Source organism: Chiloscyllium plagiosum, unplaced genomic scaffold (assembly GCF_037043375.1).
Source record: "Chiloscyllium plagiosum isolate Xiang-an unplaced genomic scaffold, Cpla_swu_hap1 HiC_scaffold_5, whole genome shotgun sequence".
NCBI lineage: Eukaryota > Metazoa > Chordata > Chondrichthyes > Orectolobiformes > Hemiscylliidae > Chiloscyllium > Chiloscyllium plagiosum.
The window spans coordinates 81,187,204-81,201,352 of record NW_028270143.1 but is presented as its reverse complement, the minus strand read 5'-3'; the positions used below and the strand labels follow the sequence as shown (position 1 = coordinate 81,201,352).

Sequence of the window (14,149 nt, the reverse complement as noted above, 5' to 3'; positions counted from 1 at the left end):
ATTTCTTGTGTTGCTGGAGTGGCATCATCCATGCAAATTGAGAGTATTCCATCTTCTTGGCTGAGCCTTTGCTAATGATCGACAGACTTTCACAAGTCAGTAGATTACTTACTCTTGCAGGATTCCTAGACTTTGACCTGCTCTTATAGCTACTGTATTTGTATGGCTAGTCCAGTCCAGTTTTTGTTCTGTTCCGGGATGGTGATACTGGGGGATTCAGAGTTGCTACCTGTTCTCCTAGTTATTTTTCCTTTCTGAATACTATTTGATGATGAGGTACTACTTTTTTGTGTGTAGAAATTGGTAATGCTAGCAATATGCTACTGATATAAACTAAAATATTAAAAAAACCAAATTACATATATTTAGTCAATATACAAACTTTGACTTACTTTAATTACTGTTTATATTTATGTTTTCTGTTAATGAATTGCAAATCTGAATCAGCCAATTTTCACTGGTCAACTGATAATGAGTAATTCAGAGTAAACTGCAAGGGTTTTAAGATTGAATGTCTAAAACAGTGAATCATACTCACTACACCAGACCACAGATATTTCCGCTGGACTTGAAAGGACTTATGTTTGCACATAAAGCAGCAGTAAAATTTATTGATTAGTATGAAATTTAAGTAATGCAGTTTTATTCAGGTTATAATGGTATTATAAAATATTATTAAATATTTAATAATACTATTATAACCTGAATGTTTAATAATAGCCCAATTTTGAAAATCCTGCATCACAAGTGGAATTTGGAAAGATTATTGCAGTCATTGATGCCGTTAGAAAATTACTCCATTGATTGAGAGAGATATGTGTGTATACACATGCAATCCATTTTGCCTGTTCAGTTTAAGTGATAGTTTTTTTTAAATGTATGCATTACTTCAGTCGAGGAGCAAACTGAAAACATTTGTTATTAAGTCTAAATGATTCAACATGAATAATATCCTTAGAAATCTCAGAACGGGTAAGCATGGGTTGCTGAGTTTGATTTCTGTAATGCCATCCTAGTCAACATAAGCTCCAACAAAACCTCCATGTTGTCTTGACCTGTCAACATCAATCTATATCGTATTCGATCCTACTCACCTACACTCACTTATTGCAACAGCCTACTGTATGTCTGTCTGTCCCTTGTTCCACTATCATAGCCTTCTACCCTAAAATAGTCATAGTCACTGAAACCTACTTTCCTGCCACTTCTCTTCCTAGCATAATAAGCTTCCTTAAAATCTATCTTAGTCATACTTTGGTCATTTCTTGCAAATATGATCTTAAAGTCAGTTCTTCCTCTTTTGGTTGTGTGTTGGGATCTTCGCTGTGATAAAATGACAATATGTGCACATGATGTTGTGATAAAACACTGGAAATTACCCTTTCAACTTAAATGATGATATAACCAAGCAATTTAAAAGATTGTGAAGACCACTTTTACTTTTTGGACTCTGGACTTTAAAATGGAAACAATACTGCTTTAAACCAAGGCGCTATCAAACAAAGATGTGGCAGTTCACCAACACTGAGTGTTGAATCTACAATGTGGTCTTATACAAGCAGAGGGGGAGAAGGCTAGACACCTCATTTGTAACTTTATATTTTTATGGGAATTTCTTAAAATGTGTAGGGTTAAGTTTTGTGTAATTATATGCTAGCAAATTTGTGTTTCTGCCACTAGTTAAAAGTAACGAACATGCTCGAGTAAAACTCAATCTCATGTAAAAATCAACCTCCTGTTTTTGGCCAAAAAATCTGGAATTTTCCATGTTTCTCATATAAAAGTCAACCATAGTTCTTCACAGATAAGAGATCAACATTTGTGAGTCAAGGTATTATCCTGTACATAAATGTTACAATGAGGAAATGATTTTTTTTTCATGGTATTATGTGATTTGATGTACAATTCGCACCAAGGGAGATAGTGAGGAAAGAGATCAATCTGAGACTGGTATAGTTGAGAACAGAAGTGAGTCAAACAGTCAGGGCAGGCAGGGACAACGTAGGACTAATAAATTAAACTGCATTTATTTCAATGCAAGGGGCCTAACAGGGAAGGCAGATGAACTCAGGGCATGGTTAGGAACATGGGACTGGGATATCATAGCAATTACAGAAACATGGCTCAGGGATGGGCAGGACTGGCAGCTTAATGTTCTGGGATACAAATACTCAGGAAGGATAGAAAGGGAGGCAAGAGAAGAGGGGGAGTGGCATTTTTGATAAGGGATAGCATTACAGCTGTGCTGAGGGAGGATATTCCCGGAAATACATTCAGGGAAGTTATTTGGGTGGAACTGAGAAATTGGGATTGTATTATAGACCCCCTAATAGTCAGAGGGAAATTGAGAAACAAACTTGTAAGGAGATCTCAGCTATCTGCAAGAATAATAGGGTGGTTATGGTAGGGGATTTTAACTTTCCAAACATAGACTGGGACTGCCATAGTGTTAAGGGTTTAGACGGAGAGGAATTTCTTAAGCATGTACAAGGCAATTTTCTGATTCAGTATGTGGATGTACCTACTAGAGAAGGTGCAAAACTTGACCTACTCTTGGGAAATAAGGCAGGGCAGGTGACGGAGGTGTCAGTGGGGGAGCACTTTGGGGCCAGCGACCATAATTCTATTCATTTTAAAATAGTGATGGAAAAGGATAGACCAGATCTAAAAGTTGAAGTTCTAAATTGGAGAAAGGCCAATTTTATTGGTATTAGGCAAGGACTTTCCAAAGCTGATAGGGGGCAAATGTTCGCAGATAAAAGGACGGTTAAAAAATGTGAAGCCCTCAGAAATGAGATAACAAGAGTCCAGAGAAAGTATATTCCTGTCAGGGTGAAAGGGCAGGCTGGTAGGTATAGGGACTGCAGGATGACTAAAGAAATTGAGGGTTTGGTTAAGAAAAAGAAAGAAGCATATGTCAGGTATAGACAGGATAGATCGAGTGAATCCTTAGAAGAGTTTAAAGGAAGTAGGAGTATAATTAAGAGGGAAATCAGGAGGGCAAAAAGGGGACATGAGATAGCTTTGGCAAATAGAATTAAGGAGAATCCAAAGGATTTTTACAAGTACATTAAGGACTAAAGGATAATCAGGGAGAGAATAGCGTCCCTCAAAGATCAGCAAGCCGGCCTTTGTGTGGAGCCACAGAAGATACTAAATGAATATTTTGCATCAGTATTTACTGTGGAAAAGGATATGGAAGGTATAGGCTGTAGGGAAATAGATGGTGACATCTTGCAAAATGTCCATATTACAGAGGAGGAAGTGCTGGATGTCTTGAAACGGGTAAAGGCAGATAAATCCCCAGGACCTGATCAGGTGTACCTGAGAACTCTGTGGGAAGCTCGAGAAGTGATTGCTGGGCCTATTGCTGAGATATTTATATCATCGATAGTCACAGGTGAAGTGCCAGAAGACTGGAGGTTGGCAAATGTGGTGCCACTGTTTAAGAAGGACGGTAAAGACAAGCCAGGGAACTATAGACCGGTGAGCCTGATATCGGTAGTGGGCAAGTTGTTGGAGGGAATCCTGAGGGACAGGAAGTACATGTATTTGGAAAGGCAAGGACTGATTAGGGATAGTCAGCATGGCTTTGTGCATGAGAAATCATGTCTCACAAAATTGATTGAGTTTTTTGAAGAAGTAACAAAGAGGATTGATGAGGGCAGGGCAGTAGATGTGCTCTATATGTACTTCAGTCAGGTATTCCTCAAGGTTCTCCATGGGAGACTGATTAGCAAGGTTAGATCTCATGGAATACAGGGAGAACTAGCCATTTGGATACAGAACTGGCTGAAAGGTAGAAGAGAGAGGGTGGTGGTGGAGGGTTGTTTTTCAGACTTGAGGCCTGTGACCAGTGGAGTTCCACAAGGATCAGTGCTGGGTGCTCTACTTTTTGTCATTTATATAAATGATTTGGATGCGAGCATAAGAGGTACAGTTAGTAAGTTTGCAGATGACACCAAAATTGGAGGTGTAGTGGACAGCAAAGAGGGTTACCTCAGATTACAACAGGATCTGGACCACATGGGCCAATGGGCAGAGAAGTGGCAGATGGAGTTTAATTCAGATAAATGCGAGGTGCTGCATTTTGGGAAAGCAAATCTTAGCAGGACGTATATACTTAATGGTAAGGTCCTAGGGAGTGTTGCTGAACAAAGACCTTGGAGTCCTTGAAAGTGGAGTCGCAGGTAGATAGGATAGTGAAAAAAGTGTTTGGTATGCTTTCCTTTATTGGTCAGAGTATTGAGTACAGGAGTTGGGAGGTCATGTTGCGGCTGTACAGAACATTGGTTAGGCCACTGTTGGAATATTGCAAGCAATTCTGGCCTCCTTCCTATCGGAAAGATGTTGTGAAACTTGAAAGGGTTCAGAAAAGATTTCCAAGGATGTTGCCAGGGTTGGAGGATTTGAGCTATAGGGTGAGGCTGAACAGACTGGAGCTGTTTCCCTGGGGCGTTGGAGGCGGAGGGGTGATCTTATAGAGGTTTACAAAATTATGAGGGGCATGGATAGGATAAATAGACTCTGGGGTCGAGGAGTCCAGAACTAGAGGGCATAGGTTTAGGGTGAGAGGGGAAAGATATAAAAGAGACCTAAGGGGCAGCTTTTTCACATAGAGGGTCGTACAAGTATGGGATGAGCCGCCAGAGGAAGTGGTGGAGGCTAGTACAATTGCAACATTAGAGGCATTTGGATGGGTATATGAATAGGAAGGGTTTGGAGGGATATGGGCCGGGTGCTGGCAGGTGAGACTAGATTGGGTTGGGATATAGAGATGCTGTACATCTCTATGACTCTATAATATAGCAGTGTTTAAACTGAAAATTATTGAAGTTGCAGAGAAGACAAATGGAAGAGAATTTTGAGTTTCAGGGAACCTTTTGAGAGACTGGAGAAAGATATCAAACCAACTTCAGATAATGCTAAAATAAAAGGGTGCCAACAGAGGTAAACTGAGCAAGTGGCCACAATTGAAGAAGAAAAGTTGCTGCGTGGGATTTTGAAAATTGTCAAAATGGAAAATGTATTAGTTGTGAAGCCATACAAATCTATGCATGAAACAAATCAAAGAAACTTGGAATTTCAGATTTTAAGGCAAACGCTGGATGGTGTACAAATATTGCAAAGTTGGTTGTGTAGAATTGTAAAATGGGGAATACGTTATGTGGTCCCTTTAACATATGATGTGCATTTTCTCTTTTTCAAGATTCAAAAAAATGTCTGTGGGCAGCAAGTGGGTTGCAGGTGCACAGAAAGCTCCTGAAATTGAAATATTTGTATCAAGTGTTTTAGGGTGAGAGGGGAAAGATATAAAAGAGATCTAAGGAGCAGCTCTTTCACATAGAGGGTAGGACAAGTATGGGATGAGCCGCCAGAGGAAGTGGTGGAGGCTAGTACAATTGCAACATTAAAGAGGCATTTGGATGGGTATATGAATAGGAAGGGTTTGGAGAGATACGGGTGCTGGCAGGTGAGACTAGATTGGGTTGGGATATCTGGTTGGCATGGACGGGTTAGACCGAAGGGTCTGTTTCCATGCTGTCATCTCTATGACTCTAAGTGCTGTATGGTTAGCAATCCAGGCAACAGGTTTGTTCTGTTAGCAAGGCAAGCAGTTTGAATATCAGCTAATTAATTTAAACCAGGCACTTAGAGACGAAAATCAATTCAATTTAAATCTGATTATTTTGGCAGCATAGGACCAATCCTATTGTAAGAAATTTATATGGGGAGAAAGTGAGGACTGCAGATGCTGGAGATCAGAGCTGAAAATGTGTTGCTGGAAAAGCGCAGCAGGTCAGGCAGCATCCAAGGAACAGGAGAATCGACGTTTCGGGCATGAGCCCTTCTTCAGGAATGAGGAAAGTGTGTCCAGCAGGCTAAGATAAAAGGTAGGGAGGAGGGACTTGGGGGAGGGGCATTAGAAATGCGATAGGTGGAAGGAGGTCAAGGTGAGGGTGATAGGCTGGAGTGGGGTGGGGGCGGAGAGGTCAGGAAGAAGATTGCAGGTTAGGAAGGCGGTGCTGAGTTCGAGGGATTTGACTGAGACAAGGTGGGGGGAGGGGAAATAAGGAAACTGGAGAAATCTGAGTTCATCCCTTGTGGTTGGAGGGTTCCTAGGCGGAAGATGAGGCGCTCTTCCTCCAGCCATTGTGTTGCTATGGTCTGGCGATGGAGGAGTCCAAGGACCTGCATGTCCTTGGTGGAGTAGGAGGGGGAGTTGAAGTGTTGAACCACGGGGTGGTTGGGTTGGTTGGTCCGGGTGTCCCAGAGGTGTTCTCTGAAACGTTCCGCAAGTAGGCAGCCTGTCTCCCCAACATAGAGGAGGCCACATCGGGTGCAGCAGATGCAATAGATGATGTGTGTGGAGGTGCAGGTGAATTTGTGGCGGATACGGAAGGATCCCTTGGGGCCTTGGAGGGATGTAAGGGGGGAGATGTGGGCGCAAGTTTTGCATTTCTTGCGGTTGCAGGGGAAGGTGCCGGGAGTGGAGATTGGGTTGGTGGGGGGTGTGGACCTGACGAGGGAGTCTCGGAGGGAGTGGTCTTTTCGGAACGCTGATAGGGGAGGGGAGGGAAATATATCCCTGGTGGTGGGGTCCGTTTGGAGGTGGCGGAAATGACGGCGGATGATACGCTGTACATGGAGGTTGGTGGGGTGGTAGGTGAGGACCAGGTGGGGTTCTGTCCTGGTGGCGGTTGGAGGGGCGGGGCTCAAGTGCGGAGGAGCAGGAAGTGGAAGAGATGCGGTGGAGGGCATCGTCGACCATGTCTGGGGGGAAATTGCGGTCCTTGAAGAAGGAGGCCATCTGGGTTGTACGAATTTGGAACTGGTCCTCCTGGGAGCAGATGCGGCGGAGACGAAGGAATTGGGAATATGGGATGGCGCTTTTACAGGGGGCAGGGTGGGAGGAGGTGTAGTCTAGGTAGCTGTGGGAGTCGGTCGGTTTATAGTAAATGTCCGTGTTGATTCGGTCGCCCGAGATAGAAATGGAAGGGGTCTAGGAAGGGGAGGGAGGAGTCTGAGACGGTCCAGGTGAATTTGAGGTCGGGGTGGAAGGTGTTGGTAAAGTGGATGAACTATTCAACCTCCTCGTGAGAGCACGAGGCAGCGCCGATACAGTCATCGATGTAGCGGTGGAAAAGGTGGGGGGTGGTGCCAGTAGCGGAGGAAAAGGCCTATCACCCTCACCTTGACCTCCTTCTACCTATCGCATTTCCAACGCCCCTCCCCCAAGTCCCTCCTCCCTACCTTTTATCTTAGCCTACTGGACACACTTTCCTCATTCCTGAAGAAGGGCTTATGCCCGAAACGTCAATTCTCCTGTTCCTTGGATGCTGCCTGACCTGCTGCGCTTTTCCAGCAACACATTTTCAGCTAAGAAATTTATATGTCAGCAAAGGTATAAAAGAAGAGGAATTTGAAAATCGAGGTGAGAGCAACTGCAGTTGCCAACTGATAGAATTAATAACCATCTGCTCTGAAGAGAAAGTTACTGGATCTCTCAGAATTCTGTAAGTTCTCAGTTACCATCATCTAACTAAAGATACAATGGCACTCTTAATATTCCTGACGCAAGAATTCAAAGGAGAAAGGTGTTCTTGACTGAAGATCTGCGGAGAAGACCCAGACTGGCTGTGATGTCAATGGACTGAGTTCTAATTTTTTAAAATTATTTTTGGTTTATACAAGTGGGATTTGTATTTATTGGAACAGCATATCATTAGAATTTTGTCTTATTTGGGAACAGTTAGTAGTTAAAGGGGAATTGTTCGGTTTGTTAATGGTTCCGTTAATTTGATCACTGTTAGAGTAAGATAAATAAATTGTTACGTGTTCATTATAGAGTGAGTGAAAAAGAGTTCATTTCATTTAACCACTCCTTTACAACTACTTGAGGGTGAGATGCAGGTTATACCACTTCTTTTAGCAGATTGTAAGGCAAGCCTACAACTAGGTTTCAAGGCGAGCCTCTCTCTGTGTTTCGGATTTAGCTCACAGAGCGGAGTGTCAACTTCTGCTTTATAACACAAGGTTCATGAGAAGGCATGACTTAGTACTTTGGCAGTGAACTAAGATTACACAAAAAGCTGCCTGCTGAACTAGAAGATAAGGTATTAAAGTTTCACTAGTTTGTAATCAGAAATCAGCAGAAGGGAGGCTACAAGTTATCATGCATTGGAAACATGGATGAAACGCTTATTAATGTTGGCATGCCAGAGAATCGAATTGTGAACCAAAAAGGAGAAAAAAGTAGTATTGGTGAGAACCATTGGCCATGAGAAAAGTGGGTTTACTAATTTCTTGTATGGCTGATGGCACTAAGTTAAAACTGATGGCTGTTTTTAAGAGAAAAACTTTGCTAAAGGAGAAATTTTCAAAAGGAATTGTCTTCTATATGTATCCACAAGGCTGGATGGATGAAGGTGGAGGTAAATAATGGATAATAGAATATTCAAAATTACAATCTGGTGGACTACGCAAGGAAAAGAGTTTGTCTGGGACCAGTGAAGATCACATCTCGTGAAGAATGTTGTTGATAACATCTGATCACAACACTGACGTAACTGTAATTCCCAGCAGACTTACTAGTGTTTTGCAACCAATAGATGTTGATATCCGTAAGCCATTTAAGGACGTGTTGAAATGAAGTGGAATAACTAGTAGAGTGATGGAGAAAAAAACATACACGAAAGGAAGCAGTATGCAAGCTCCATCACTGCCACTTATCTGTTAATGGAACGTTAATTCATGGAAGAAAGTAAAAGCTGACACTATTTTGAAATCATTGAAGATATATAGAATGTCAAATGTGTTGTACAGTACAGAGAACGATTATCTATGAGATGACATAGATGAAGAAGAAGGAGCAGATGATTTGCTACCTCTAACCACGGACAGCGAAGGTGAAGAGGGTCCATACGATGATATCATTCATCCTGATGATTATGAAGTTTTGTTTGGTGCTGAAGATGTTGAACAGTGATTTTGCCGGATTTTAATGAACTTTTGTATTTGACATGTCTAAGTTAAGATTTAACATGTAATTGTGATTTAAAGCCATATTATATTTCAACTTCATTTTTTGTATGTATAAATAAAAGCTTACTAATTCATTTTTGTTTCTATTGTCTTTATCCAGTAATTACCATAATTCATTGTTTAGGGTGTAGGTTTGTTCGCTGAGCTGTAGGTTTGATATCCAGACGTTTCATTACCTGGCTAGGTAACATCATCAGTGGCGACCTCCAAGTGAAGCGAAGCTGTTGTCTCCTGCTTTCTATTTATATCTTTCTCCTGGATGGGGTTCCTGGGGTTTGTGGTGACATCCAGGAACCCCATCCAGGAGAAAGATATAAATAGAAAGCAGGAGACAACAGCTTCGCTTCACTTGGAGGTCGCCACTGATGATGTTACCCAGCCAGGTAATGAAACGTCTGGATTTCAAACCTACAGCTCAGCGAGCAAACCTACACCCTAAACCTCAACCTGAGCTGCAAACCTTGCATAATTCATTGTGTTTTCTTTCTTTATTTGTTTAGAGATCAATTGGGCTTCTGCTATTGATATGGTATTTTGGACTGTAGCATGAATTTCAGCCCCTCAAAAGTAGAATCCATGTAATAGTTCACCCCATAAGTTTTTTTAAAAGGTTTAAAAAACTTGACTTTTACATAAGTATATACGATAATCGGTTTGCAATAAACAGCTGTTTTCTTGTGATAGAGAAACCTGATGAGTGTTTTCTTTTAACCTGGGTTGATCAGTCAGGTCAATATTTTCAGATTTGTGACAACTCTGGGGAAAATGGACTTGATTTCAGTGCACTATGCCAGTGAGTCATGACAAGGTTGACTAATAAAGTGTAAAATTTCCAGACATATGTGTCCCAAACCTCATCTAGGAAATGACTTTTACCCATTGTGTCCACAAAATCCTCTTTGAAAATTCTAAATCCAGCATTGCATAAACTATACTTTCCCGTATTTTAAATTCTTTTTCCTACAGTATGGGCAAATTTGGAAATAAGAAAAAACTTGGACTATTTCTCTTTCGTGCTCGTTGGATGCACCAAAGTGCTTTAATGTCCCTATTTGGATTGTATCCATTGGCCAGGAGCGGACATGCCAAATTACATATAGTAAAGGTCCAATCACAAGAATGAGATAAAATAAATCTGATTAGTCTGACATTGGTATTGATTTGAGTGAAGGCTGTCATTAAAAATATGACTGGGGCGGACAGGGTCAGAAGTCATATGACATCAGGTTATACACCAACAGATTTATTTTAAATCACAAGCTTTTCGAGCGTTGCTCCTTCGCCAGGTGAAGTGGAGCAATGTTCCGAAAGCTTGTGATTTCAAATAAACCTGTTGGATTATAAGCTGGTGTCATGTGATTTTTGACACTAAAAATGAGGTGAATACTCCACTGTTTCAAATAATAGCAAGGAATCTGGCATATTTTTAGATTTACAGATGGACTATAGTTTAAAATATCAGAATATTAGTATCCTTGTGAGCGCAACACTATCTTTGTATTGTATCTAGGTGTCCATTTATACTTACCTGTCCTCCCTGCATTCCAAATGTGAGTAAATCCTGTCTCTCTGTATCTTGTCCAAAAGCTTCCTCACCACTGACTATCAGGCTCATCGACCTGTAATTACTTGTATTATCTCTATTTCCCTTCTTAAACAAAGGAGTAGGAATCGACCATTCATTCTCCTCGAACCTACTTCATTATATAATAAGGTCATGGCTGATTGTGGCCTATTTCCTCTTTACTATTTGCCTTCAATATGCTTTGGCTCTCATCTTGATCAAAGATGTGCCTAATTCAGACTTGAATGCATTAAATGATACAGACTCCTTTGCTGTCTGGGAAATGAATTCCACAGATTAGCAACACTGAGCAAAAAGGGATTGATTAAGAAAGGTAAAATAGAATGTGAGTGTAAGCCAGCAGGGAACATTAAAAACTGACTGTAAAAGTTTTTACAGGTATGTGAAGCGAAAGAGATTAAAGACAAATCTTCCAGTTATACAAAGGGGAATTAATAATATGGAACAAAGAAATGGCTGACCAAGTAAATGCATACTTTGGTTTGGTGTTCACACAGGAGGACACAAATAACATACCAGAAAGCTAGCTGGGAGAGAGGACTGTGAGGAGGTTGTAGAAATGCTTCTGGGTGATTTAGACAAGCTGAGTAAGTTGTCAACTGCAGGGCAGATACAATATAAAATGAATAAATGTGAGGTCATCCATTTTAGTGGCAAAAAGAGGAATGCAGATTATGATTTGACCTTGTACACCAGGCACTGAAATAACCATGTAGGTGCAGCAAGCAGTGAAGAAGGCAGATGATATGTTGGCCTTCACAATGAGACAATTTAAGTATAGGAGCAGGCATGTCTTGCTGCAATTATGTAGCATTCTCGTGACAGCACACCTGGAATATTGTGTGCAGTTTGAACTCTCTATCTGAGGAAGGATGTTCTTGCTGGAGAGGAAGTACAGTAAGATTCATCAGACTGATTCATGGGATGGTGGGACTGCCACACAAGGCGGGGTTGAATCAGTTAGGATTGTATTTGGTGGAGTTCGGAACAATTGGGAGGGCGAACCTCATATTTGACATGTCTTTTTTTAACTAATCACCATAGAATCCCTACAGTGTAGAAACAGGCCCTTCAGCCCAACAATTCCATGCTGACCTTTCAAAGAGTATCCCACCCAAACCCATTCCCCTACCCTATTACTCTAGTCAGACCCCTGACTAATGCACCTAAACTACACATCCCTGAATAATAAGGGCAATTTAGCATGGCCAATTCACCTGATCTGCAAATCTTTGGATTGAGGGAGGAAACTGGAGTACCTAGAGGAAACCCACGCAGACATGGGGAGAATGTGTAAACTCCACACAGTGAGTCACCTGAGGCTGGAATTGAATCCGGGTCCCTGGTGCTGTGAGGCAGCCGTGCTAACCACTAAGCAACCGTACCACTGCCAATTAATGGTGTTGCAAGGGCTAAGAAATACAGGCATTTTCAATATATTGATAATTTTTTTTAAAATGGAAAGTAATACCAGATGAAACTCATGTTCACTATCAATTTCAGTAATCTCAGTGCCCACACTGGCTTCCATTCCTAGTCAGTGGATATACCATCAAAACATTTTTTCATTAAAAAAAACTAATTCAATCTGATGCCATCTGCATGCTCCTGAAATTGTTACCCAAGTCCTGAAATTGACCTGTTCCATTTCTTGCAAAGCTGACTTGCTCCACTGCACATTATGTTTCCTATGTTAGGAAATTCTGAAAGTTACATTCTAACCATAAGCAGGAACTGGCCTTTAAATGCATACTATGAATTTATTATCACAGGTCATCCAACAACCTTGTGAAAGAAAAGCTGAAATTAATAAACCGTTAAAGGAATGTTCTAGAATATATACAGTTAACCGCAACCTGAATACTGTTGCAATGCCAAATGATCTCCCCATTGTAATATGTTATTTTAGTTCATTCACAGAGTGTGGGCATCGCTGGTTCGGCCAGCACTTGTTGCCCATTCCTAATTGCCCAGAGGGCAGTTCAGAGTCAAGCAGAGTGCTATGGGTCTGGAGTCGCATGAAGGCCAGACCACGTAAATGTGCTATCATTTAATGATGTTGAGAAACAAGGAATGAAAATGTTATTCAGTCCGGTAATCTTGCTAAAATTGTTGTTCTAAGCTTAGCAAAGTTTCAATACAATTCATTAAATCTCTTTGTTACAGAAAGTTGCGCAAATGCAAACGTTGTTGCTGCGGTTGACATCAATACCATTGCCAATGAAGTTTACAAGCACAATTTTCCTAACACCTATCTCTGTCCCAAGACAATTGAAGTAAGTTATGACCATATATTTTGTTAATTTTTACACGATTGTTTTATGTCATTTATGAAAAATAAGGTCATTTTGTAAATGTTTGCCTTTTTCTAAATGTTTTTATTTGATCCCCCTGCTATTAATAATTCAGATCATTTAGAATTTTTAGTTGAGTGTAGCTTTCTATAGCCCTTCTTTCTGGGCACAAACAATCCGGCATACTCAATAACGTTAGTAAAACTGAAACACTTCCTTTACATTAAGCATTTTATTTTGCATGCAGACTCTTCACAATGAATAAATTGCATTTTGAAGCATTGTTAGTATTATATAGGCAAATCTGGTAGTCAACCACACTCAGTAAAGTTCCACGAATAAAGTATGATGAGTTCATTAATTTTGGTAGTGGTGGTGGAAGCATAGAATCCTACAGTACCGATAGAGGCCATTAGGCCCATTGAATTTGCACTGAATCTTTGAAGAGTATCTCCCCCTTCCCCAACACACACACCCCCCCCTGTCGCCGTAAACTCATCTTTGCCACAGCTAAACCACTTAGCCTGCACAATACTGGACACAACAGGGCAATTTAGCATCGCAAATCCACCTAACCTGCACATCTTTGGATTGTTGGCTGGCACCTTTTTTTGTAGACTGTCTCTTTCTATACAAACAAAGGAACTAGGAGCAGAAATAGGCTACTCAGTCTTGAGCCTGCTTCACCATTCAATGAGATTAAGGCTAATCAGATTCCTTAACATTCTTGCTGCCCCTGATGACCTTTCTCCTTGCCTATCAAGAATCTGGCTGTCTCTACCTTAAACCTGTTTAAAGACTTTGCTTCTATCATCTTTTGAAAAACAGAGTTCCAAAGATCCACAATGCTCTGTGAGAAAACCCCAGTGGATATGATTTTAGCTTTAAACAGTCTTTCCTCTGATTCCAGGTATTAGTCTAAACATGCTCTTAACTACTTCAAATGCATTTAAATTTTTCTTTAAATAATTGTACTGTACACAATACTCCAGATGGTATTTCATCAAAGTCCTGTATAACTGAAGCATAATTGTCGTTCTTCTGTATTCCAATTCCCTCACAATAATCAATACCATTTTCTTGATTTTCTTAATTACTGGCTGTAGCTGCATACTCACATTTTGCGATTCATGCACTAGGACACCCAGAACCCTGAACATCTCCCTCATCATTTAAATAATACGCACTTTTTAACTCCTGCCTAAATTGTACATTTTCCCACATC

The 14,149-nt window shown here is 40.9% G+C and overlaps 1 protein-coding gene across 5 annotated transcripts in view; it reads left to right on the top strand.

The window, feature by feature from the left end:
• trdmt1 (tRNA aspartic acid methyltransferase 1) overlaps positions 1-14,149 on the top strand; it is an 89,939-nt gene that overhangs the window by 14,178 nt on the left and 61,612 nt on the right. For 4 of the 5 annotated variants that reach the window (XR_015757230.1, XM_087987361.1, XM_043690382.2 and 1 more), the window contains one exon: positions 12,797-12,906. Coding sequence is in view for 2 of the 5 variants with exons in the window: in XM_087987361.1 (XP_087843487.1) it covers positions 12,797-12,906 (110 nt within the window). In the remaining 3 variants the exon portion in view is untranslated. Of the gene's footprint in view, positions 1-235; positions 277-12,796; positions 12,907-14,149 lie in introns of those variants that run through there. The other variant, XM_087987362.1, reaches the window with a different exon arrangement.